This window comes from Podarcis cretensis (genome assembly GCF_951804945.1).
Source record: "Podarcis cretensis genome assembly, chromosome: Z".
In the NCBI taxonomy this organism is placed as follows: Eukaryota; Metazoa; Chordata; class Lepidosauria; order Squamata; family Lacertidae; genus Podarcis; species Podarcis cretensis.
The window spans coordinates 10,693,090-10,716,146 of record NC_137184.1 but is presented as its reverse complement, the minus strand read 5'-3'; the positions used below and the strand labels follow the sequence as shown (position 1 = coordinate 10,716,146).

The window sequence follows — 23,057 nt, the reverse complement described above, 5'->3', positions numbered from 1 at the left end:
ATTTCAAACTTTACACATTATAACAAAGCAAAAGTCCATTTTCACTGATCCTCCTCCTGAGGGAAGCTTGAAGATAAGGGGGGGGAGAGCACAGTGAAGTAAGGATCGATTTCGCCACAAAAACTTCAGGAGTGTAGAAATTCTGCATTACAAGGCAAATATTAATAATGTCATCCACTACTCTCAAGAAAGGCTGTTATTCCACCAAACAGAATACTCCCATACTCAATGTCAAGTTATTCAAAAAAATAGGAGGTTGATGCTTTATTCAGTAGTTAACATTGAGAAAAAGCATTTCACATTATGTTTATATCTTCAACTGATGCAGCCAAGATCCTTCAGGTTATCTAAAAACGCTCATTGGAAAATGCAGATTGGTTTAAGTGCCAATGAGTTGCAGTCTGCAAATTTGGTTGGAGGCCTTCGCAAATGTTTGGTGACAATTGCAAACGACAGCCAGGCAACTGGAATGATACAGTAGCCCACCGCTTTGGGATCAGCTCTTGTACAGGCATAAAGGAACAAGAACATTTGTAAATAAGGGATTAAAAAGATAATAGCCAAAAGGGTACGGACAGCAGGCGTGTTTTTAAGCAGCGCGTTCAGGTAGTTTATTCTCTCAGTTTTTCCAAGTCCAACACAGGTGCCAACTTGGACAAAGAGCTCCATTTAGAAGCCTTGTTAATAATATAGAGTTGTGTCCAATGTTAATCTTACTCGGAGTAGACCAATTGAAAATAATTAATTAAATGAAATAACATAACATAACATAACATAACGGAGATAAAGCTTTTTGTCCCCCTCAGTCCTGTTCGGCGCCCTTCCCCCCCCCCCCCAAAAGGAAATAAAAAGAGGGCAGGAACCTCTCCAGGTATAGCGGTTGTCAGAACAGCCAGAGGGGGGCGCGGAAAGATGAGAGCGCATGCGCGCCCTCCTATCGCCACCCCTCAGTCCGTTGTTGTGAGGCGCCGGAGAAAGAGCGGTTGCCGAGAAGCGGGCGTGGCCGTCGCGAGGGTGGGCGTGGCCGCGCAGGTCCGCCCCCGGCCCCACATGCCTCCTTGTCTGCCTCCCAACCGCTCCTCCCATTGCCTGTGGCGCTCCGGTAGCGGAAGTGCCTCTCCTTGAGAGTGGAGGATTCGCTTCCGGGCGCTGCTGGCCGAGGGAACTGAGGGGGGAGCAGCGTCGGCGGCGTCGGCCGGGGGGAAGGTGGCACTCGGGCCAGGACCGAGCTCCCTCCGGCGGACCCGCCATGTGAGGAGACTCCCGACGCCCCCTCAGGTGAGAAATGCGGGGGAGGGGAGGAGTGCTGGGGTTTACGGTTCTTCCAGCTCCCATATTGGGCACGCCGAAGGCATCAAAGGACGGTGTTCGCAGCAGCACCACCCCTCCGCCCCCGTTAGGCTGTGGGGCTGCGAAGGTGTAAGACTCCTGTATAGCTGCTTTCCTATTGGATGCAAAACGATGTGGGGATTAATGGATTATTTATTTATTTATTTATTTATTTTTATACCGCTATTCACCTGAGGATCACAGGGTGGTTTAAAATATAAAAAGAAAAATGCATAACAAATTAACAATCAAAAACAATGACGGCCCTTTTGTAGGGGTTGATTGAATCCAGGTTAGTTCTTTTGGGCGTGGGGCTTTGTTCGTTACTCTTGCAAACATATCCTGCTTTTCTTCTTTGTGTCTTAGCCTTAAACTGCGTAAAAATGGAAATCTATTGTAATTTGATGCACACACATTTCTTTTCTGCACAGGCAACGTGCTTGGTTTTTCTCCCTCCCAAGTACAACAACAACCCCGTGAAGCAGACTAACTTGAGTGTGGTGTGTGTGTGTGACCCCAAGGTACCCAGTAATCTTCATGACTGACTGCTAGTTTATACATGGGTGTACTTGGCATCAGATCTGACACTGAACCCCAGCACCACATTGACCATGGGTAGGCAAACTAAGGCCCAGGGGCCGGATGCGACCCAATCGCCTTCTCAATCCGGCCCCCAGATGGTCGGGGAATCAGCATGTTTTTACATGAGTAGAATGTGTCCTTTTATTTAAAATGCATCTGTGGGTTCTTTGTGGGGCCTGCCTGGTGTTTTTACATGAGTAGAACATGTGCTTTTATTTAAAATGCATCTCTGGGTTATTTGTGGGGCATAGGAATTCGTTCATATTTTTTTCCAAAATATAGTCTGGCCCCCAACAAGGTCTGAGGGACAGTGGACCTGTCCCCTGCTGAAAAAGTTTGCTGACCCCTGACATTGACTCTTCAGGTTGGGCACTGGTTGTCTGTTGAGTATTTTGAGTTTCCTTCAAGAAGAAGCAACAGTGTTCTATAACTTATAGATGAAACGGTAGATGTAGGGAGCCTTTGGCACTCTGGTTGCTGTGGAACTACAACTCCTCCCAGCCCTAGCTAGGATTGCTAGTGGCCATGGGATGCTGGGAGTTGTAGTTCTAGAGGGCCAAAGGTTCGCCACACCTGATTTATGAAGTACCATCAGTGTTCATATGGATCCTTATATAAAAGTGTACTTCCCTCTTCCAAGAGGCTTACAATCGAAATCTTGACAGGACGGGAAGGCAGCTGAGTGGTGCCAAGGTAGCAAGGGACATATGTGAGCTGATACAGTTATGCATTAATATATTTTGTTCCAGTATAGTCTGGAGAGTTGTGATTTAGTTGAAAGATTCATGGAAGAGTGGGCTTTGGGAAGGAGTCTGAAAAAATAGGGGAAGGTAATCTGGATAGTGCTTGCCTGTCTGCAGTCTTTGCCACCTGGCCTGGAGCCTGTTGCTGCTCCACATTACTCCAAATTATTTATAACTTGAGTGGTAGTGACTGACCCAAGGTGAGCTTCATGGCCAAGAGGGGATTTGAACCCTTGTTTCTCAGGTACAATACTGACAACTGTGCTCCTCAGTGGCACAGAAAAGGTGCATGTGGCTCCCCTCCTTAGATGCGCTCCAGTGCAGGTGATGGAAATCCCAGGCAGGTGTAAGTCCCTCCCAGGTTACCTAATTGGTTTCACCTCCCACTTTTTCTACAGATTCTTCCTCAATACCAGTTTCTCTGAGCGTTTTTCAACTGAATCAGACAGCTGGTGGAAAGTGGCACACAAATTATTGGGGAAAAAAGTTCCTTCTCCCCACACCCATTTGAGTACAGTATCTATGACCTGGTATTTGAAAACAATTAGTGCTGAATCTTTACTAATTAAAATCTGCCTCAGAATGTGAATACAGTGGTGCCCCGCAAGACGAATCCCTCGCAAGTCGAAAAACTCGCTAGACGAAACAGTTTTCCGTCTTTTGAGGTGCTTCGCAAGACAAATTTCCCTATGGGCTTGCTTCGCAAGACGAAACGTCTTGCGAGTTCTTGCCCTTCCCCCCCCTTTTTCTAAGCCGCTAATAGCCGCTAAACCGCTAATAGCGCTAAGCCGCTAATAGCCGTGCTTCGCAAGACGAAAAAACCGCAAGACGAAGAGACTCGCGGAATGGATTAATTTTGTCTTGCGAGGCACCACTATACCATCATTTGATGGAGAGGAATAGATTCTGTATGCCCTATAATTCTGTTATGTTTGAGTAGAGGTGAAGTGTAGTAATGATTATCTCATTTGCAACTACTAAACTCAACTCTTCTGTTAGTAGAGCTTCCTCCCCAATAAGACTGGAGGTGGGGCAGGGTTGTTGTTTTTTTTTCAAACACATGGTAAATGTAAATCCCTGGACAGGCCCAGCCCAAGAAATGAGCAAGTGAGTTTGAAAGGCAGCTGGCAGCAGTGCAATTGTGCTCTCGTTGTCACTGACCTCACATGTGCCTACCAATATCTCTCTTGTGCTAAATCCACACCTGCATCATGTTCTACCTTTCTGCAAAAACATTTAGCTTTTCATTTTGTGTACTTGGTACAATTTTGGTCTGGGAAGTGGGAGTGGGGGATGTTGGGTTAAAAACCAAAACCCTATTATAAATAACACATCTTTGTATTTACTTCTGTTGGTTATTTTCACAGTGTCCCAATATTGCATTCCTTGTTTTATAGTAAGCTAGCATATATGGTTTGTAGCAGTGGTGTCCAGATTTGATGAAGTGGAGGGCCGTGAGGGCCAACCAAGATTTACCCCAGGAAATGAACTGCCACGTGAACAATGGACTTCGGACATGCCTGGTTTATAGTGTTACTTTTAACTATATATTTATAGTCCATTAGTCCATAAATTATATATTTAACTGGCCAACCTGCACAAACCTATTGGTGATATGTGGCTTACTGATAACATGTAAAAATATGGGATGAGGACATTTTTTCAATTTTCCAATGCATCACTGTTTGTGGTTCTCTGGAGGTGAATCTTCCTTGCAAGGCATGACAAAGCAAGTGACTGTTTGCGAGTTTGATTTATCATCTCTATGTGCTGACCTCATTGGGCCTCTCCGGTTCATAGACTTTTTTTTTTAGAAGTCCTGTTTATTGATTTGTAAAATGTGAACTTAGTTAAATAAAACGAGAGTCCGTACGTTCAAGGCTGCTTTATCTTCTCAGTATATTTATTTGCTCTTATTGCTCACTGCAAGACCAAAATGCACAGCTCGGAGGCCCCCTACTGCTCCAAAACCACATGACTTTTTGTGGAGGTATGATAAACATACCTGTCCAATGTATGCTGCGTAAGAAAGTACAGTGAGAGGCTGCCTTTTTCTAAATCCAATGGTTCATGTAGAATCAACTACACCAACACAGGATAAACAGGAGGCAAGTAGAAAAGGTGCCATCAAAGCACCTTAAACAACAATTTCACATGCAATGGCATAGTTGAGGAGCAGAGCAGGCACTTTCCCTTAACCACAGAGCTGGTCATCTTTCTGAGTGAGGTTCTCAGTACATGTGACTGCACAGAGGAATAACTATAGAGAGAGACTGATTTATCAATGACCCCTTTTTGAGATGGATGGTTTTTTGCCTTTGTGTGTGCCTGGCTTTTTGCGAGGCTTACAAGGATGGCTATCTGCATTGTGGAGAGGAAGGACTTGTGCCACTCTTCCACCATGCAGTTCAGAAGCTGTTGCTTGCAAAAAAAAAAAAAAAATTAAATGCAAACCTCTAATATGTATGTTCTTGGGAGATAAAGACTGCTGCTACTTTAAAGTTAGAAACATTTAGCTTTGCACTTGGGTTTCTATAAATGCTTTGTATTTAGAAGATTCCGGAATCAACCTCTACCTTCACAGGTAGTCTGGGCAGCGGGGCTGGGGAAAACTTCTGCCTGAATCTTGGAGGAGTTACTCTATCTGTAGTAAATAGTATGGATTAATGGTTAATGGGTTTTTTTCTGCATAAGGTAGCACTATATAGTCAACCAGTCCAGGAACAAGAAATCAAAATATAGTTTTCACACTTCCTTCTTTACCCAAAGAAACTGGCTCTTTCTGCTTGTAATTAGGCAGCCCTCATCTTAGGTCAGTCTTGCCCAACCTGGTAGCTTCTAGACATTTTGGACTAAAGCTTCCATCAGCCCCAGGCAGCATGGTCAGTGGTTAGGAGTGATGGACGTTTTAGTCCAGCAGCATATGGAGGGGGCACCAGGTTGTGGAAGTTTGCTTTAAGTATGATTAATTATGATAAATCTAAAGTTTTAGTTTTTACTCAGAGATGATGCAAACATTGCTGGCAAATCAATGGAAAACCAATTGAACAGGTTAAATTTTACAAATATCTGAGAATAGCATTTCAAGCTACCAGCTCTTGGAAAACACAAGTGTTGTATGCAACTGTAGATGCACAACAGAGCTATAATTCACTCATCTCTTTCTTTTATGTCAAGGTAGGCCAGCATGCCCCATTATCAATTCAAGTGTTCAGTTTTAAGATATTACCACAAATGCTGTATGGAGCACAAGTATGAACGTTTAACTGGATTGAAGCTTTATAATCTGTCTAAACAAAATTTTTGGAAAGTATTCTTGGCCTTTCAAGATGTGTGTCCAATGTACTTTTATGATTGGGGTCTGGACAAATTTCTATTGAATCTCAGGTCTTGATATATAAGCTAAAATTTTGGTTAAAACTGCTGTTCATGCCTAAAGACTCCTGCAGCCAATCGGAAGCCCCGTTGGATGTTTGGCTTCCAAAAATAGTTCACAAACCAGAACAGTCACTTCTAGGTTTGCAGCGTTCAGGAGCCCAAACATTTGAGAACTAAGCTGTTCGAAAACCAAGGTATGAGTTTATAGGTGAAGAGTGTCTCTTGGCTGTTCAAAAACTAGTGTTGAATATTTAGAATCAAGGCAAAGTTTCTGTTATGTCTATAACTCATAATAGAAGCCCTTTCATTTGGCATTGCTCAGAGTTGGAATGCTGTATCCAGCATTTCTTCCTCCTCAATCTACAGTGAAATTGCTGTGGATAAATTTCTGTTTAATTGGTTCTGTTTAAGAAAATATTGGAAAGCTATTTGTACAATTTTTCTACATTAGCCTTATTCCCCAGTGTCATTTTCTGTCAAAGATGTTTGTTGGTACTTTTTTAAAAAAAAATAGGTTAAGTTGGGCAAGCTAGAAGGTAGGACAGGGTGATATATCAATATACCGTATTTTTCCTTCTATAACACGCAGATTTTTTCTCCTAAAAAGGAAGGAGAAATGTCTGTGCGTGTTATTGAGCGAATGTGTGGTCCCTGGAGCCAATTGGTGCGAGGGGAGGCAAAAAAAAAGCAGGCAAATATCAAATCGCACGTCTCCTAGAAGGGAAACTTGAAAAGAGGAAGCGGCTGCTTTCTGGCATTCTGCCTCAGGGTCTTACTGCCCACCCACCTCTGTTTCCTTGCTGTGTTTGCTCAAACGGAACAAAGAGCAGGGAAAGCCCCTCCCCTCCAGGCAAGCAGAGGGGAAAGCTGAAAACATGGAGAAGGGAGAGAGAGAGAGAGAGAGAGAGAGAGAGAGCGTGGGAGCTGGCTGGCTTGGGTGGGTAGGTGAGGGAAAACTTTTGCCTTCCTTTCCTCCCTACCCCTCTCCTGCATTCTTAGCCAGCTGCTTCTCTGCACACCCCTCTCCTGCTCCTTGTCCCTTCTGTGTTTTTCCTTCCCTCCCCACTTAAAATGTGGTTAAAAAGCATGGATCCACATGGATCCTCAGGATCTTTGCATTCAGTCACCCCAAATTCACCATCAGATCACATAGCATGTCCATGGTTACAGCCTGCCCCCCAAAAATCACGCACCCACTGTTGCCTGGGGCTGCAATGGTGCAAAAAACGTGGTTACAAAACATGGATCCACATGGATCCTCAGGATCTTTGCATTGGGTCAGCCCAAATTCACCATCAGAGCACATAGCATGTCCATGGCTACAGCCTGCCCCCAAAAAATCATGCACCCACTGTTGCCTGGGGCTGCAATGGTGCAAAAACGTGGTTACAAAGCATGGATCCACAGGGATTCTCAGGATTTTTGCATTGGGTCACCCCAAATTCACCATCAGATCACATGTCTGTGGCCACAGCATGAAGCACAAAAATGATACATCCACTGTTTCATTCAGAATGTTTTTTCCCTTGTTTTCCTCCTCTAAAAACGATGTGCGTGTTATGGTCAGGTGCGTGTTATAGAGCGAAAAATACGGTAGCATTCAAAACCAGTTTAATGATATTGGTTGCATAATTTTTGACCTGGCAATATATCGCAAATTGTGAAATGTGTGCGCTAAGCAAAAATCACAATACGGAAAAAACTGAAGTGAGACAATGCATCTACATAGCTCCATCCTTATTTCAGACATTATGATATATCAGTATATTGTGATGTTTAACTGGTGATATATTGCAGTGTTGAAAATCAGATATCGCCCAGCCCTAGAAGGTAGGGTATGGACCATCAAATTATCTCTTTCTTGATGGGATCCTTGCAAAAAAAGGGGGGTAAACCGGGTGTGCATCAGTCCAGTTGAGCAAGTTTTGCTCCCAGGCAAGGTGGAGCTCATGAGTTCTGGCAGAATTGATCTGGGATGAGATCCTAAGTATGCACTCATGTGCTGTGTATCTTAAGATAATTTGGTGGATGGCCTTGGATATGCTGTGTCTCAAGTACTTGCTGTTCACCATACAAAGAGTATACATGCAACTCTGACATTTAGTACAGAATTGTGATCACTTTGATGGGTAGGTTTCTAGTTCTCTTGATGGTGAGGATTTGTGCAGAAAACTGGCTTTGAGTTGGTCATAATTAAGTATAACAGAGTGTGGGGCAGACAGATTTGATGTTCAGGGCACAGTTCATGGAGAACTTCTGTGGCAAAAGCATTACTGAAATGAAAGGGAGCTGTACAACAGCACGCTGCACTACTTGATTTATTTTTAATACTGTACATATTTATGGTACTTTGTAAATGTGTCAAGGTCCATGTAATAGAGTTCTTGTTCCTTGCATGGATATATACCTGTCCCATATAGCTGTCACTTCTGTAAATTAACTCATCAAGAAAAGAACAGATTCCCACCCCCCACAAAAAGGTTGCATATTGATTTATTCATACAGAATGAGCAAACTTGCATAATTTATTCTAACTGCACAATTTGCATTTTCAAGGCCTAAATCGGGATTTGGTTCTTTTATAGCCATTTCAGCATAACAGTTCAGCAATTTTGCTATTACAGTAAATGCAAATATATATTTAATTCATCTGTTGTGAAACTATTGTTATACCTTTGGGATCATGTACAGTGGTACCTCTGGAAACGAACTTAATTCGTTCTGGGAGTCAGTTCTTACCCCCGAAACATTTGCATCCAGAGGCGTGCTGTTCTGCGCAGGTGCTGGTGGCGGTAGCTCGCTTCTGCACAGGTGGCGGAAAACTTTCCTTTACTTCCGGGTTTGCCGCATGTGTAGCCCAAAGCATTCCCAAAGGGGGGGTTCGTATCCAGACGTAGCACTGTACATGCCTTTAATTCCTCAGCAACCAGATGGCTCTGACAATGCACAGCTTTGAGACATCATTAATATGCAAGATGATGCATATGCATTCATCATATAAATCTATTTGAATTGGCTTTTAGAGCTCTCTCTGAGTGTTGTGGAATATATATGATTAGTTTTTGTGCGCAGTATAGACCATATACAGAACTGTGCTTTTTTATATACAGTGGTGCCTCGCAAGACGAAATTAATCCGTTCCGTGAGTCTCTTCGTATAGCGGTTTTTTTCGTCTTGCGAAGCAAGCCCATTGACAGTTTAGCGGATTAGCACTATTAGTGGTTTAGCGGCTTTTAGCGGCTTATCAGCTTAGCGGATCAGCTGATAAGCGGCTTAGCTGCTTAGAAAAGGGGGGGGGGACCTGCAGGAACTCGCAAGACATTTTCGTCTTGCAAAGCAAGCCCATGGGGAAATTCGTTTTGCGAAGCGCCTCCAAAACGGAAAACCCTTTCGTCTAGCGGGTTTTCCATCTTGCGAGGCACCACTGTATATAAAAAGAAGTAAATAATAATATTTTCTCTGTTTGGAAAAAAACTAAATCACAAGAAGGAAGGAATTGTATTGGGGGAAGGAGAATTGTGCTGCTTTGTTCTTTCCCGAGAAGGCCTCATTTGGGTGGAAATAATTGAATTTTCCCATTTAATAAAAACTGAATATTGAAATCTACTTCTTAACAGTAAAGTTGGCTTGACTATATTGTCTGTGCAGCTCAGATACTGAACTGTGGAGAGAAAGACTTCTGAAGTTTGGTCAAGTTGAAAAGATGGCAGCATTTTACTTCATCTGTCCTCTATTTGCCATTTTCTGTAGATTTTAAATTATTTCAAAATAAAAAAGGCTTTTGTGTCTTCCGATATCTGAGAACAGATGAAGCAGGAAACATTAATGTGATTAATTTGGCAGAAAAGATAACTCTAATGCTTAACACTGTATACTTCTGATTTTTTTGTATTGAAACTTGACTGTTAATACAGCAACTTATATTAGATAATTCCTTTTATATCTCCTTTATTTTAAAAGACAGTTTATTTATCTTATTGTTATATTTCTCTACTACCTCTCATGCAAGGTGATCACAGTAGCATATGTGGCCTTCCTATATAAGCTCCCATCCAGGTACCAGCCTAACCCAAAAATGGTATTATATCAGGTGCTTGCAGATAATATTCTGTGCTGGCTGTAATATACCAACAACTAATGACCAGCAAAGCCAAATGCAGTCCACCAGCTAAATATAACATCCCATCATAATCTCCATAAAACACCTGTTTTTGCATGCTTGAGTTAGCCATAATATAGAGACTATCCAGCATCTGCCAAACAATAATATGGACCTGGTGGGCTATGCCTGGTTGTGTAAGTTGCAAGTCAGTGCCCTCTGCTTTTGGTACAGTTGTTGTCATCACTCACTCCAGTACCAAACTCTGGTGATCCCATGCCTACTGGTTTGGAAGCAAAATGGAGCCTGAAAAAACTATTAATGGTACAGAAAAAGTGGATAGAAACTTCTTTTCTCCCTCATAACACTAGAACTTGTGGACAAGCAGTGAAGCTGAATGTTAGAAGATTCAAGACAGATAAAAGAAAGCAATTCATGTAGCTCCTAGGTAAACTGTGGAACTTGCTCCCATAGGAGGCAGTGATGACCACCAGCATGGATAGCTTTAAAAGAGAATTGGACACGTTCATGGAGGAAAGGGTTATCAATGGCTACTCTGCCTCCACAATTGGAGGCAGAAATGCTTCTGAATACCAGATGCTGGAAACCACAGGAAGGGAGAACGCTCTTGTGTTTGCGTCCTGCTTGCAGGTTTCCCACAGGCGTCTAGTCCCATGAGAACAGGAAGCTGGGTATGCAACAACGGCAGCAAGGATACTCATCGCTAAGCATTGGAAAACCCAAGATCTACCCACACTGGAAGAATGGCAGATGCAACTGATAGACTATATGGAATTGGCTGAGATGACTGGCAGAATCCGAGACCTGGGAGAGGAGAGAGCTGAAGAAGATTGGAAGAAATTTAAGATTTACTTACAAAAATACTGTAATTTGGTTGAATGTTAAGGAGGATGCTAGATCATAAATAATTGAGCACCACTAAATTAGATGTAATCTGGATGATAAAGGAGATTGAGGAAAGTTTTTTTTTTTTTTTTTTTTTTGGAGAATTATTAGACTAAATTAAACAATGAGACTTAAGAAAGTAAACAAGTTGATAAATTGCTGGAAAAAGTTTTACAATGATGCAAGTGGGAGCGAGAGACGTGAGGGAGTCCAAAGAAGCTATGAAAAGATGTTATGAAACATGTTATATTGTTTATTATTTTTGCATTTCTGTATTTAAAAAATCTCAATAAATATTTATATATATAAAAAAAGAGAACAGGAAGCTGGACTACATGGGCCATTGGTCTGATGCAGCAGGCTCTTCTTATGTTCTTATTGAGTCATAAATAAAAAGAGAGGTGTATTTAAAAAGAGAAAGGGGTGCAAGGGCTTATGTTCAATGACTTACAGACCTGTGGAATATTGGGAAGGGGAGAACACAAGAGCTAAGAGCATGCATAGACAAACTAAGACCCAGGGGCCAGATCCGGCCAATCACCTTCTAAATCCGGCCCGTGGACAGTCCGGGAATCAGTGTGTTTTTACACAAGTAGAAAGTGTAATTTTATTTAAGATGCATCTCTGGGTTATTTGTGGGGCCTGCCTGGTGTTTTTACATGAGTAGAACGTGTGCTTTTATTTAAAATGCATCTCTGGGTTATTTGTGGGGCATAGGGATTCGTTCATTCCCCCACCCCCCAAAAAATATAGTCCGGCCCCCCACAAGGTCTGAGGGACAGTGGACCGACCCATGGCTGAAAATTTTTGCTGACCCCTGGCTAAGGGGGTATGACTGGCCTGCTTGAATTGCTAACAATGTATAGTGTATAGTGTACTAGAAGATCATTTATGGTTAGGGATGTGTGCTGTAAGGTTAAAAAACATCTATTTGTTCTTTGAGGTGGTTTCCAAAACACCACTTCTTTTCCAATTGTTATACAGCAATAAGGTGCTTGGGATCAAGGCTGGCAGCCAGCACAGTGTGTAGAAAAGGTTTCAGGGTGGTAGGAAATAAAGGTTTCCTCTCCCTACCCCTCCCACATGAGACCTGAACAGTTTTACATGGCTCCACACTTGTTCCTACAAAGCATTAGGGCAAATGACCACTTAACAGTTCAATAAATTAACTAGAAAATCTTTACCATAACCATAAGGAAAAGAATGTTTTTATGGCTGCTAATGTGTATTAACGAGGGACGCGGGTGGCGCTGTGGGTTAAACCACAGAGCCTAGGACTTGCCCATCAGAAGGTCGGCGGTTCGAATCCCCGCGATGGGGTGAGCTCCCGTTGCTCGGTCCCTGCTCCTGCCAACCTAGCAGTTCAAAAGCACGTCAAAGTGCAAGTAGATAAATAGGTACCGTTCCAGCGGGAAGGTAAATGGCGTTTCCGTGCGCTGCTCTGGTTCGCCAGAAGCGGCTTAGTCATGCTGGCCACATGACCCGGAAGCTGTACACTGGCTCCCTCGACCAATAAAGCGAGATGAGCGCCGCAACCCCATAGTCGGTCACGACTGGACCTAATGCTCAGGGGTCCCTTTACCTTTACCTTTAATGTGCATTAATAGCTTGCAATAAAGCAAATAACTTTAGTTTGGCAAAAGTTGTGGTTTTTCTTTCACCTAGCAGGTTTTGAAAGGAAAACACTTGAGATAGGCTATCTCTAAACCACGAAAGGAAGGAACCTCAGTGTATTGCAAAATCAACTGTAACCCATTGCATCTGTAATGCTGCGTGACATACAAGTTTGCTTCAGCAATACTTGGGATCAACAGTGCTGCTTAAAGGATTTGTCCAGATTGTGTTTCCTTTCCTTGCCTGTCCAGCTCTGCACTCAGTGTACTTTTTCAAGGCTTGATTCCCAATCAACTAGGAGGTGAGAGTCCTTAAGATTTCTGATACGAACAAGTGTTAGTAGCTTTGGGTCACTGAAACTGCTAATTGCAAAATTATGTAGAGAAAACGTTCACTAGCAAACTACCTACTCACAAACTTGTCAGTTTAGTACTACTACATGTAACACTACACAAGTCATACCCCACGTTACTTTGAATTTAACATTTCAGATGTATGTAAAAGGGAAAGTCTTATAGCTGCATGTAAAAACTACTGTTTGCTACTGCTTGTATTTTCGGTCTCAACAATGTATAGATTGTATGCAGTGTAAGTTGCTGTGCATGTCAATGGACTGCTTTCAATCTTTAAAGCACCAGCCATTTTTAAGTTCTGATTTATAAGTACTTCTTTTTGTGGCTTTTGCAGGTTACACCATACACCAGAAGACATGGACAGCAGCAGTTTAATCCAGTTTGACGTTCCGGAGTACAGCAGCACCGTACTGAGCCAATTGAATGAGCTCCGCCTGCAGGGAAAGCTTTGTGATATCATTGTGCATATTCAGGGTCAGCCGTTTAGAGCTCACAAAGCTGTCCTAGCTGCCAGTTCTCCATATTTCCGTGACCATTCTGCATTAAGTACCATGAGCGGCCTCTCAATATCAGTTATTAAAAATCCCAGTGTCTTTGAACAGTTGCTTTCTTTTTGTTACACTGGAAGGATGTCTTTGCAACTGAAGGATGTTGTTAGCTTTCTAACTGCAGCTAGTTTTCTGCAGATGCAGTGTGTCATTGATAAGTGCACACAGATACTTGAAAGTATCCATTCAAAGATCAGTGTCGGTGAAGTTGACTCTGTCACTGTTGGTGCTGAAGATGCTCCGGAAAACCACAACGGTGTTAAAGATGACAGTTATTTTGCCAATCCAGTGGAAATCTCTCCTCCCTATTGCTCTCAGGTGCGGCAGTCTACTTCAGGCAGTGATTTAAGAATGGAAACAACTTCCAACAAATCTTTCCGTAACCGTCTACAAGAAGAAGGGCACTCAGACCGTGGTAGTAGCGGGAGCATTTCAGAATATGAGATTCAGATTGAAGGTGATAATGACCAAGGGGACTTGGTAGTCAGAGAGAGCCAGGCTGCTGAGGTGAAAGTTAAAATGGAAAAATCTGACCGGCCAAGTTGCTCAGATAGCTCTTCTCTTGGTGATGATGGATACCACACTGAAATGGTGGACGGCGAGCAAGTAGTGGCTGTTAACATTGGCTCCTACAGTTCTGTATTGCACAATGCCTACTCTCTATATTCCCATGGCTCATCCCAATCTGCTAATGCACCTGACACCTTTGGAAGCCTAAGAAACTCAAGCTCTTCAAGATCCATGCTAGGTTCTCTTAGAGGCCGCGGCCGTCAAAAACGGATCTCTACTAGCTACTTGCATAGTGATGTTTCAGCACAAGGAGCTGATGGAGAATCTGCAGCGAATCACCCAGGTTATGAAAACAGTCCACGGGAAAGGAATTCAAGAGGTCACTGGTATGCATACAGTGAAAGATTAATCTGTATATACTGTGGGAAGTCTTTCAACCAGAAAGGGAGTCTTGATAGGCACATGAGGCTGCACATGGGAATAACCCCCTTTGTGTGCAAATATTGTGGGAAGAAGTACACGCGCAAGGACCAACTCGAGTACCATATCCGTGGTCACACAGATGACAAACCTTTCCGCTGTGAGGTCTGTGGAAAATGTTTCCCTTTCCAGGGAACTTTAAACCAGCACCTGCGAAAGAATCATCCTGGTGTAGCAGAAGTAAGAAGCAGAGTTGAGTCTCCAGAAAGAACAGAAGCCTATATCGAACAGAGAGATGATGATGCTTCAGCCTCTGAAACGCTGGATTATAGCATGGATATACAGACATCTGATTAAAATTTACTGCGTCCTTCAGTGCAACTCAAACAAAGCACATTGATCAACGCATTTCCTTCTCGTTTCTTTGATAAGTTTTGTAACAGGTATAACAGCATTGTCATTTTCCTGATTTTGCAAGTCTTCTGGTCCCTGTTCCTGGACAGAAGGCTACTTACTTTTTTTCTTTTCTTTTCTTTTTTGGAAGGAAGTAAGGTTAGCTTTACTCCTAAAAATGTTTATAAAGAGCATAATATTTTGCAAACAATACATGAAGAAGGAGGGAGGCTCGGGCTTCAACAGTGAAAGATACTAAAAACAAGCAGATACGGCCGAATAGTATAGCCTCTCCTTTTGTGCTTTGTGCAGCCTAATCCTATGTAGGTATACTTGGATGCAAGCCCTACTGAATTCAATAGGACTTGCTTCCAGTAGTGTGCTAGGATGGCAGCCTTAACAAACATGTTATGTAGGAGCATAAGGTATACCTCCCAGAGTCCCATCTATGTGTCATACTAAGTTGTGGGTTTGGGTGGGTGTTTATTTGTTGCTGTTTGAATAACTATTTTGATAGCTTTGAATTTTATATAATATATATTATTATATATAAACATATATATGATGTTCACTTTTTCTCTTTTGGTTGGGGTGAATGTAGAAGTATCTTAAATGGAAAGGAAAAAAACCTCTCTATAAAAGGCTTTCAACTTTTAATCTTCTCTTTAGGGTTTTTTCCTGCTTTTTCATGAAGCTTTGCTTTTTCCCCCCATGTTCATATATTGTGTCCAAAAGTGAGCAATGCTTTGAAATAACTTTGCTCAATAGCATGCATAAACCAAATGCCATAATTGTATTAACTTTACAATGGGGATTGTTTGGGTTTTTTGTCTAGAATATAAACTAGACAACCTGTGGTGCTGCCCCTTTTTTATATAGAAATGTGTTGTTATACTAGCCAACCCAAAAGTAGCATTGTGGTTTTAAATGTTTTTACTATCCTCAGAATCTACCTTCATTTCGTACTGTAGAAAGCATACCAGGTAAATCAGTCTTACTTTAATCACTCTGATTATATATAGTTGGTTTAAAGAAGGCTAAGCAGGATGTTGCAGTCATTTTTGCAATATTTCTGTACAGTGTTCTAGTGAATCACTTCCACAGAGCTGTTTTCAGGTGCGCCATAACTTCCGATTTACCATTTTCAAGTGAAATTAAAGCACTTGTATTTTTACTTTTTGTAACAATGCCATGCAGGATTTATGAGCAATATATCTTACTGTATTAGAGAAGTTCTTTTGGCTTCTCCATAATTTAAACAGCTGCTCAGTATTTTATTTTTCATAAAGAGCCAATGACAAACACATTTACACATCCTTTTAGAAATTATTATTTTTTCTCCTTCAGACGTTTGGTATCTTTCTAAAGTGGTGCTAACTTTTTTCTATTACATCCATAATAGATATAAAAAAATGTGAAACCTTACTATAGTGGAATCACAGATTTTTCCAGTTATTTATCTGCCTGAAAACACCTCACAAAAGTGTGAGCTGGCAAATAATTGCTGTATGAAAACTCTTATCAAGTAAACAGAATACAGATGTTTGTGAATAATATTTTTAGTACGTATATATACTTGGATATATTTATGCTTGGCAGAATGAGAAACTTCTTGGTAGATATATTCATCAGGATAGAAAGCTGTTAGTGACAGAAGCTGCATGACAAGAGAGACCCCTCCCCCCCGCCCTCCACCTACCTGTCTCCTCTCCTGGTTCTGCTTCAGTTTCTGCCTTATATTCCCTAAGCTAGCGCTGCTGTAGCTTTAAGGTTTCCTGGCAGAGCAGTACAGAGGCATTAAAATTATGCTGGAACAAGCCTGGGCAGTGAGGCACAGTGAGATGCTTACTTGGCTGGTAGCCATCAAAAAGGATCCTTCTGCAGGTACTGTATATGGAATTATTGGAACCCGTTTTCTCTTTATTAGAGTTTTAAATCTTCACCCACTTGTAGGAGCATTCTGTTCCCTCTTAAAACAAATTGGATGTTTGCTTCTTTCCCCACTGAGTAAAATAGGGAGCGCTGCACAAAAATTTGTTGACACCTCTCCCAGATAGGATATTCAGAATGTGTGGATTTCTTGCTGCCTTCAAGATTTTGTGTGTTTGTAATTTAATGTGTTGACTTTTGAATCTGAGCCTCTGTTCTTAATTCTTGTATGATTCCCTAAATTTCTCACAACTGTGAATTTTAATCATATAAAAGTGTATGGGTTTTCTTAATAGGAAGTCATAATCCTTCAAAATTCTCATTCTTCAGGAGCTACTTCTATTTTTCACTTATATTCTGTGATTTAAAACACTGAGAAAATAGCTGTGGTTATACTATGGGTGGCTGATAGATACAGTGTTTGGAGCTTTTGAATATCTGTACAAAGTGTTCCATAAAAAGTACTTTAGCTGGAGAGCAAGTGATTTATACAATTTGTAACCAGCACCCCATATCAGCTTTCATTTTCCAAATCACTTAAAAAGAATGAAGCTTGGATGCTTGCAGTGGTTTTGAGGGCTTACAGCTTTGTTTGAGATTTTAAAAGAATAGACTTCTGCAGTATTTTTAGAATGGACTTTTCTTTACTGTTTATCAAAGCCAGTAATAAGGATTAATGTTAACAGTAAATCAGGTTTGTTCTCGAGTCTAGACGCAGTTTTAGACAAAATGATCATCCTTTTCCTACTATAGCTGCCTAAGTGATTCTTTCCCAGGGAAACACTAACTTCCCTCCTTTTCTCTTTCTACTATTAGTATAAACAAGGGCTGGAGCCCCAGAAAAGCCAATTTCAGTGCACATTCCATATGTGCACACAGGCCTTTCCTGCTTTCTGACTTCCTACTACAGCCCCCACCCCCACCCCCATCCACTTCTGAGGATCAGGAGGCTAGAGCGGTGTAAAATGAAATGGGAGGGATGCAGCTGGGCAGGTAGAATGGAATTGGTGACAGACCCATCCCAAGCATGCAGAGAAATGCTTTTCACAGGCCTCTGGATTTCCAGCCTGCTTCAGGGAGGGCATATGTCTGTCCATTCATTCTTATAACACATTAAGATACAAATCAATTTTATTCTACCTTTTGATATGCTTGCATTTGAGACCATCAAACAAAAGTCTGGACTTGCAGAGTTAAAAATGTAACCCTTTACAGTGAACCTGTGCTGTGGTGCCTTTTAAGCCACTTGGGTTTACGCCATAGTAGTATTAGTCAAGGAAAGAGGGGAAAGGCAGTTAACTTTGTATTTCCCTGACTTTTGTCTCTGTGTCAATCTTAAAAGTTGTTTTAAATATCGTTTTTGAATCTGTAAACATGGTTGAACTGGTTTGAGTTTACCAAAGAGTGACTTAACATAATTTTGGATATTTTTGATTGTACAGCTTTCAGGTTCAAATGTTGTGGTGGAACTGTTAAAAACCTAGGAGTTATCAATTTCCTGACTTTCAAGAGATTTTTGAGTTCCATATACTCATTCATGTTGATGGCCAAATTCACATAATGCTAAATCATGGTTTAGTGCTGTGCGCATGAGCCGCAGCAAGTCCAAACAAAGCCTTGGGCACCTATACTTCTCCCTCTGATTTCCATGCAGCTGAAAAGACTTACGCAGCATTTAGCTTCACTTTCACAGTATCACTGGTGGTGATTTAAAATAAGCTCTGGTCAGTTTCTAAAGAAGGCAACTTCAAACCATAGAAAGTAGGGACTGCACTGCCCATTTTGCACAAAGCTCTAAGCCACTGTTCAGTGTAGCATAGGAACAAGGCCGGTATGTTTTTCCTCTTCCTGCTGCCTATCGGGGTTCAAAATTATCAAGCCATAATATAGTACTGTAAAGATCAAGAGCTTCACTGGACATGTAGGCAGCTCTAGAGATCTAATCTGGAGTAGTTAACTTGCGTATCTTCCATTTGTTTCCCTGAATTTGAAATGTGCCTAAAGGCCAGTTCACAGAAGACACAAGCCACCTTGAACACCCATTTGGTGAAAAGGTGGGATATAAATCTAGCACACAAATACAGTGGTACCTCGGGTTAAGAACTTAATTCATTCCGGAGGTCCGTTCTTAACCTGAAACTGTTCTTAACCTGACGCACCACTTTAGCTAATGGGGCCTTCTGCTGCCACCGCGCCGCCGGCGCACAATTTCTGTTCTCATCCTGAAGCAAAGTTCTTAACCCAAGGTACTATTTCTGGGTTAGCAGAGTCTGTAACCTGAAGCATCTGTAACCCGAGGTACCACTGTAAATGGTGTTCTCATACACTCGGTAGGTGCATTTGTGTAAACAATGCAATATTCATACAAGGCAATTATAGGAGGTGCAGAACTGCAGACATGTGCAGTTTTCTATTTTAGTGGTAGTCCCATGTCCCATTTTCACCCCACCCCACATGCAGCATCTATCCTAAGTTGATGCATCATCACATTATGCATTCCCCTCCACATCATCAATGGGTGAAGATACAGCACAACATTACACACTGTGTGTACACATTTCTGAAGGAATTTGACATAGGAATACTGTTTTAGCATTCTACCCACACTCAGCAGTACCTCCGGAGATTGTAGCAGCTGGCAAAATGCTGTTTGATTGGAGGAGCTGCTGGCTTCCTGTAGCCTCCCAGTTCCCTGTCTCAGTTGTATACATTAGTGCACAGTGTCTGTAAAATGGCTGGGGATTGCCTGTGTGTAGGGCAGAAAGTTTTGTGTTGAAGCAGCTTTTGTCTTCCTTGGATTTTGCCCTAGATGTGCTGCAACACACAAGAGACTAGCAGACAAAGCTTCAAGTCAGGCAGCAGCATCTAAATCGTGCCTTGTCACATTATGGTTCTATGGTAATGGGGTGCCATCTTTTTATCCTTTGAAATTCATATCTTCTGTCCACCAGGATGAAAAGCATGCAGTGAATTATTTTAGGTGAATTCTGAAAATACTGTGCAGTACTGATTGCTGTACAGTTTTGATTAGTGTGCAACTGTTAGTGTATTTCATTTAAAATGAACACAAAAACCAAGAAAACCAGTAAGATTAAATATTGGGTTGAAAATATGTGAAATCATGCAGGCCGGTTCATAATTGAGTCTCTCAAACTACCTTTTTAGCTACATAGACAATGTGAAGAATAATAAAAACAGTGACAGTGTCATTTTTTTCTCCTCTAGATGTTTTAACCTATTTACAAACTGTGAAAAACAAAAATAAATTTTATACTTTTTGCTAATATTTGTGGTTTTAAGCAGCTGTTATTTTTTTCTTAACTGGTTTATCTTCCATATAATTTCTATTGAAGTTGTAAATAAGACTCAGAAAATAGCTTTGTAAATACGTGAGATTTTTTTTTTTTAAAGCAACACAGCGCCTCACAGTTGGTTCTGTATTCAAGTGTGAATGCTTTTAATGGCAGAAAGGATACTGTCTTTCACTGTTGGCAGAATTTACTGTTTAAGTTGAAATCAGGGATGCTCATCTTAAGGGGAGACATGTGGAATTTCAGTAGCCTCTAGCCAGCCCTTTATTTATGCTTTGCAGCATAATAATTTACCAGATTTGTCCATGTCTTGCTTATTTAGAGTTGTTGCAGACCTGACCTCTTTTTAGCCACAGTTCAGAGGTCAGGAGCAAAATCTCACCACACCTGGCCAAGAGCAATGTTTGAATTGATGTTAATTATGAATAAGACTATAACCAGGTTTCCATCTGGTTCTTAATCTGGCTAGTTCAGCATGGTTAAAACTAGTCAAGGCTTTTAATCATAGTTAAGTGGGAGGGGATAATGTGCACTCCTCTCAAGAGCAAAATCCAGCAGTCCACACATACACACAATTTCTTTTAACCATGGATAAATGTTCTTTTTACATATGCATCACCCCACAATGGCACAGACACCATGCATGTAGGAAAGAGCCAATTACCTACATGCAGGGTTGAGATTAAAGTGCACATAAACCACCTCTGGGATTGAGCACTCCTAGCCTAAATTGGATTATTTACAAGTCTCTTTTAAGGTTCCCAGAATAACTAAATATATTCTGAAAGTCTTTCATTTATTTCTGGTCAGAATTAAGTTGTTATGATGTAACTGTTATGGGTTAACATAAGATTAGCACGAATTTTTAAACAAGGGCTGGGAGAAGAGGGTGTGACAGAGCTTTATCTTGACTGAAATCTATCTTATTTGAATTGTATGTTTTTAGTTTACTGTGACTTCTGTTTTATTTTTGTCATCTGAAAGGGTTTCATGTTGAAGCCACTGAAAAGGGACTCAAATATGCAACACCTAATCTATTTTCTAAGGGAATTTTACCCTTGAATGGTGCTTTTAGACTGGTCAGGGTTATTTATTAAATTTTTATATATTTTAAAGTATTTGGGAATTGTGTAAATCCTTTATATATATAATATATAGTATATATATATATATGAATGAGTCTATTTAGTTCCATGAATTGTAAGCAACAGTAATACTCAGCAACTGAACCCAAAGTTCAGTGAAGTCATTCAGAATGTTCAGAGTTTGGCAGTCATGCATCTCTTTTTTCAGTTAAATACCCTTAAAGGACTTAAAACTATACAGCCTGTTGCGCTCTCAGACATCCTTAAAATGGTGCATTAAATCAGTTATGCAAGCTTACATAATAAATGCTAAATGGAAATTGGGTCTGAGAGAGTTGTTCTGTGTCCCTACTTGGAGATATGGAGCAAAGTGTCAGTAACATGGCTGTGGTTATAACCTTTATAAATATCTGCTTTTAAGACACAGGACACAGCTGTCCTACTGTCAGCATGCTGCAGTGGTTTTCAAAATTTTCAAAGGTTTACTCAGAGTAGATCCATTGGAATGAATGGGCCCCAGTTAACCCAAATGACTAACATTGAATACAACCCTGTGCTCTGGAGAACCCTTGCATTCCCTAGAAGTTTGGGGCTCTTCCGTGGGAAAATGCTTGCCATTCCTAATACTGCAGCCAGCAGGGGAGTACTGCTTGCACGCTACGCTGAACTTTCAGTTCATGCAGGACATAAGGTCCAACATGCAGCTTGGAGAGCACTTAGATTGAATATGAGAATACATCCCAGAAGAGCTTTGCAGCCACCAAGCATGGTCCCCCTCCCCCCCCCCCCTTTACCCTAGAAGCCTCAAGTACACACAACAGAAGCAGGTACAAAACAGTGGCTCAGTGGGGTGGACAGATATTTAACATAAAGGTGTAGGGTGCCTCTGAACAAATACTAAGCCAGTGGTGAGGAACTGCTAGCCAGTGGGTCTAATTTAGCCCACAAGGCCAATTATCCGCCTGATGTCATAAGCTAAGAAATTTAATTTTGGTACCAGAACTAAGCTCCAGTCCTTGCAAACCAAAATCCACTCCTGCTTCCTTCCCCTCACCAGTTTTGTTTCAGTAGCTGTGAGAGCTCTTTGGTGCTGTCAAAGAGCTAGGAATAAGAAACCTTTGCTGGTCTACTGCAAGCCACCCAGTAGGTTCTGATCTGCCTTCCGTTGTTCCAGAACATGCCTCAGAATCCAGCAGTCCCCTAACAGATCAGTCCAATGCAGGAAATAATCCTTGAAGAGTCAAAAGAGTGAAAACCACTGGGCATACTGGGAGATTAGTCTTTGGACTTTGCTGAAGGCCTGTTTACACATCTTTCAATTTAGAGGAGAAACTGATGGCTGATTTGCATGATCTAGCTACACTTGTTTTATCAGAAAATTGTACTATTAAGTAAACATTTATAGATTGATTTTGTTTTTCCTCATAAATATTTGAACACTTTGAATGACTAACCTCAATGTCAATACCTTGCAATATTAAACCGGTAACCTCACAAACTCCACACTTCATCACCATATGAAGTAAATGAAGCTAGCTAAAGCGGATGCTGTTAAAAGCAACTAACTTGCCATTAAGGATTATTTTATAGCATGAAATATTTTAGAATATTTATTCAAATGATTATTTTAATCTTGTACTCGGTTTTTTGTTTTGTTTCTAGATTTTGTGACATGAATATTTCAGTGCTGCTTTGTTTTGTTCTGATGGATTTCTTGTTTCTTGCTTGTAAATTGCCTTTTTTATGGTATAAATAAAGTCAATGGGAATTGCTGTTTATAAATTAAAATGCTTCTGAAGCACACATTCTGTCTTTGAATTCTGTTTTTTTTAAAAAAAAATGGAAGACTATCAATGG

At 41.2% G+C, this 23,057-nt stretch overlaps 1 protein-coding gene across 2 annotated transcripts; it reads left to right on the top strand.

Annotated features, from left to right (window-relative positions):
- Window positions 1–1,086: 1,086 nt before the first annotated feature.
- Window positions 1,087–14,890, top strand: ZBTB34 (zinc finger and BTB domain containing 34). 2 transcript variants are annotated; one of them, XM_079962139.1, is made up of 2 exons: window positions 1,087–1,278; window positions 13,339–14,890. In XM_079962139.1, exon 2 carries the CDS (start codon window positions 13,361–13,363, stop codon window positions 14,837–14,839), a length of 1,479 nt encoding a protein of 492 aa, XP_079818265.1. In that variant the 5' UTR covers window positions 1,087–1,278; window positions 13,339–13,360; the 3' UTR covers window positions 14,840–14,890. The 2 variants fall into 2 exon arrangements, with proteins under 2 accessions (XP_079818265.1, XP_079818264.1); XM_079962138.1 differs by lacking the exon at window positions 1,087–1,278 and adding an exon at window positions 1,874–1,944.
- The last annotated feature ends 8,167 nt before the right edge of the window (window positions 14,891–23,057 follow it).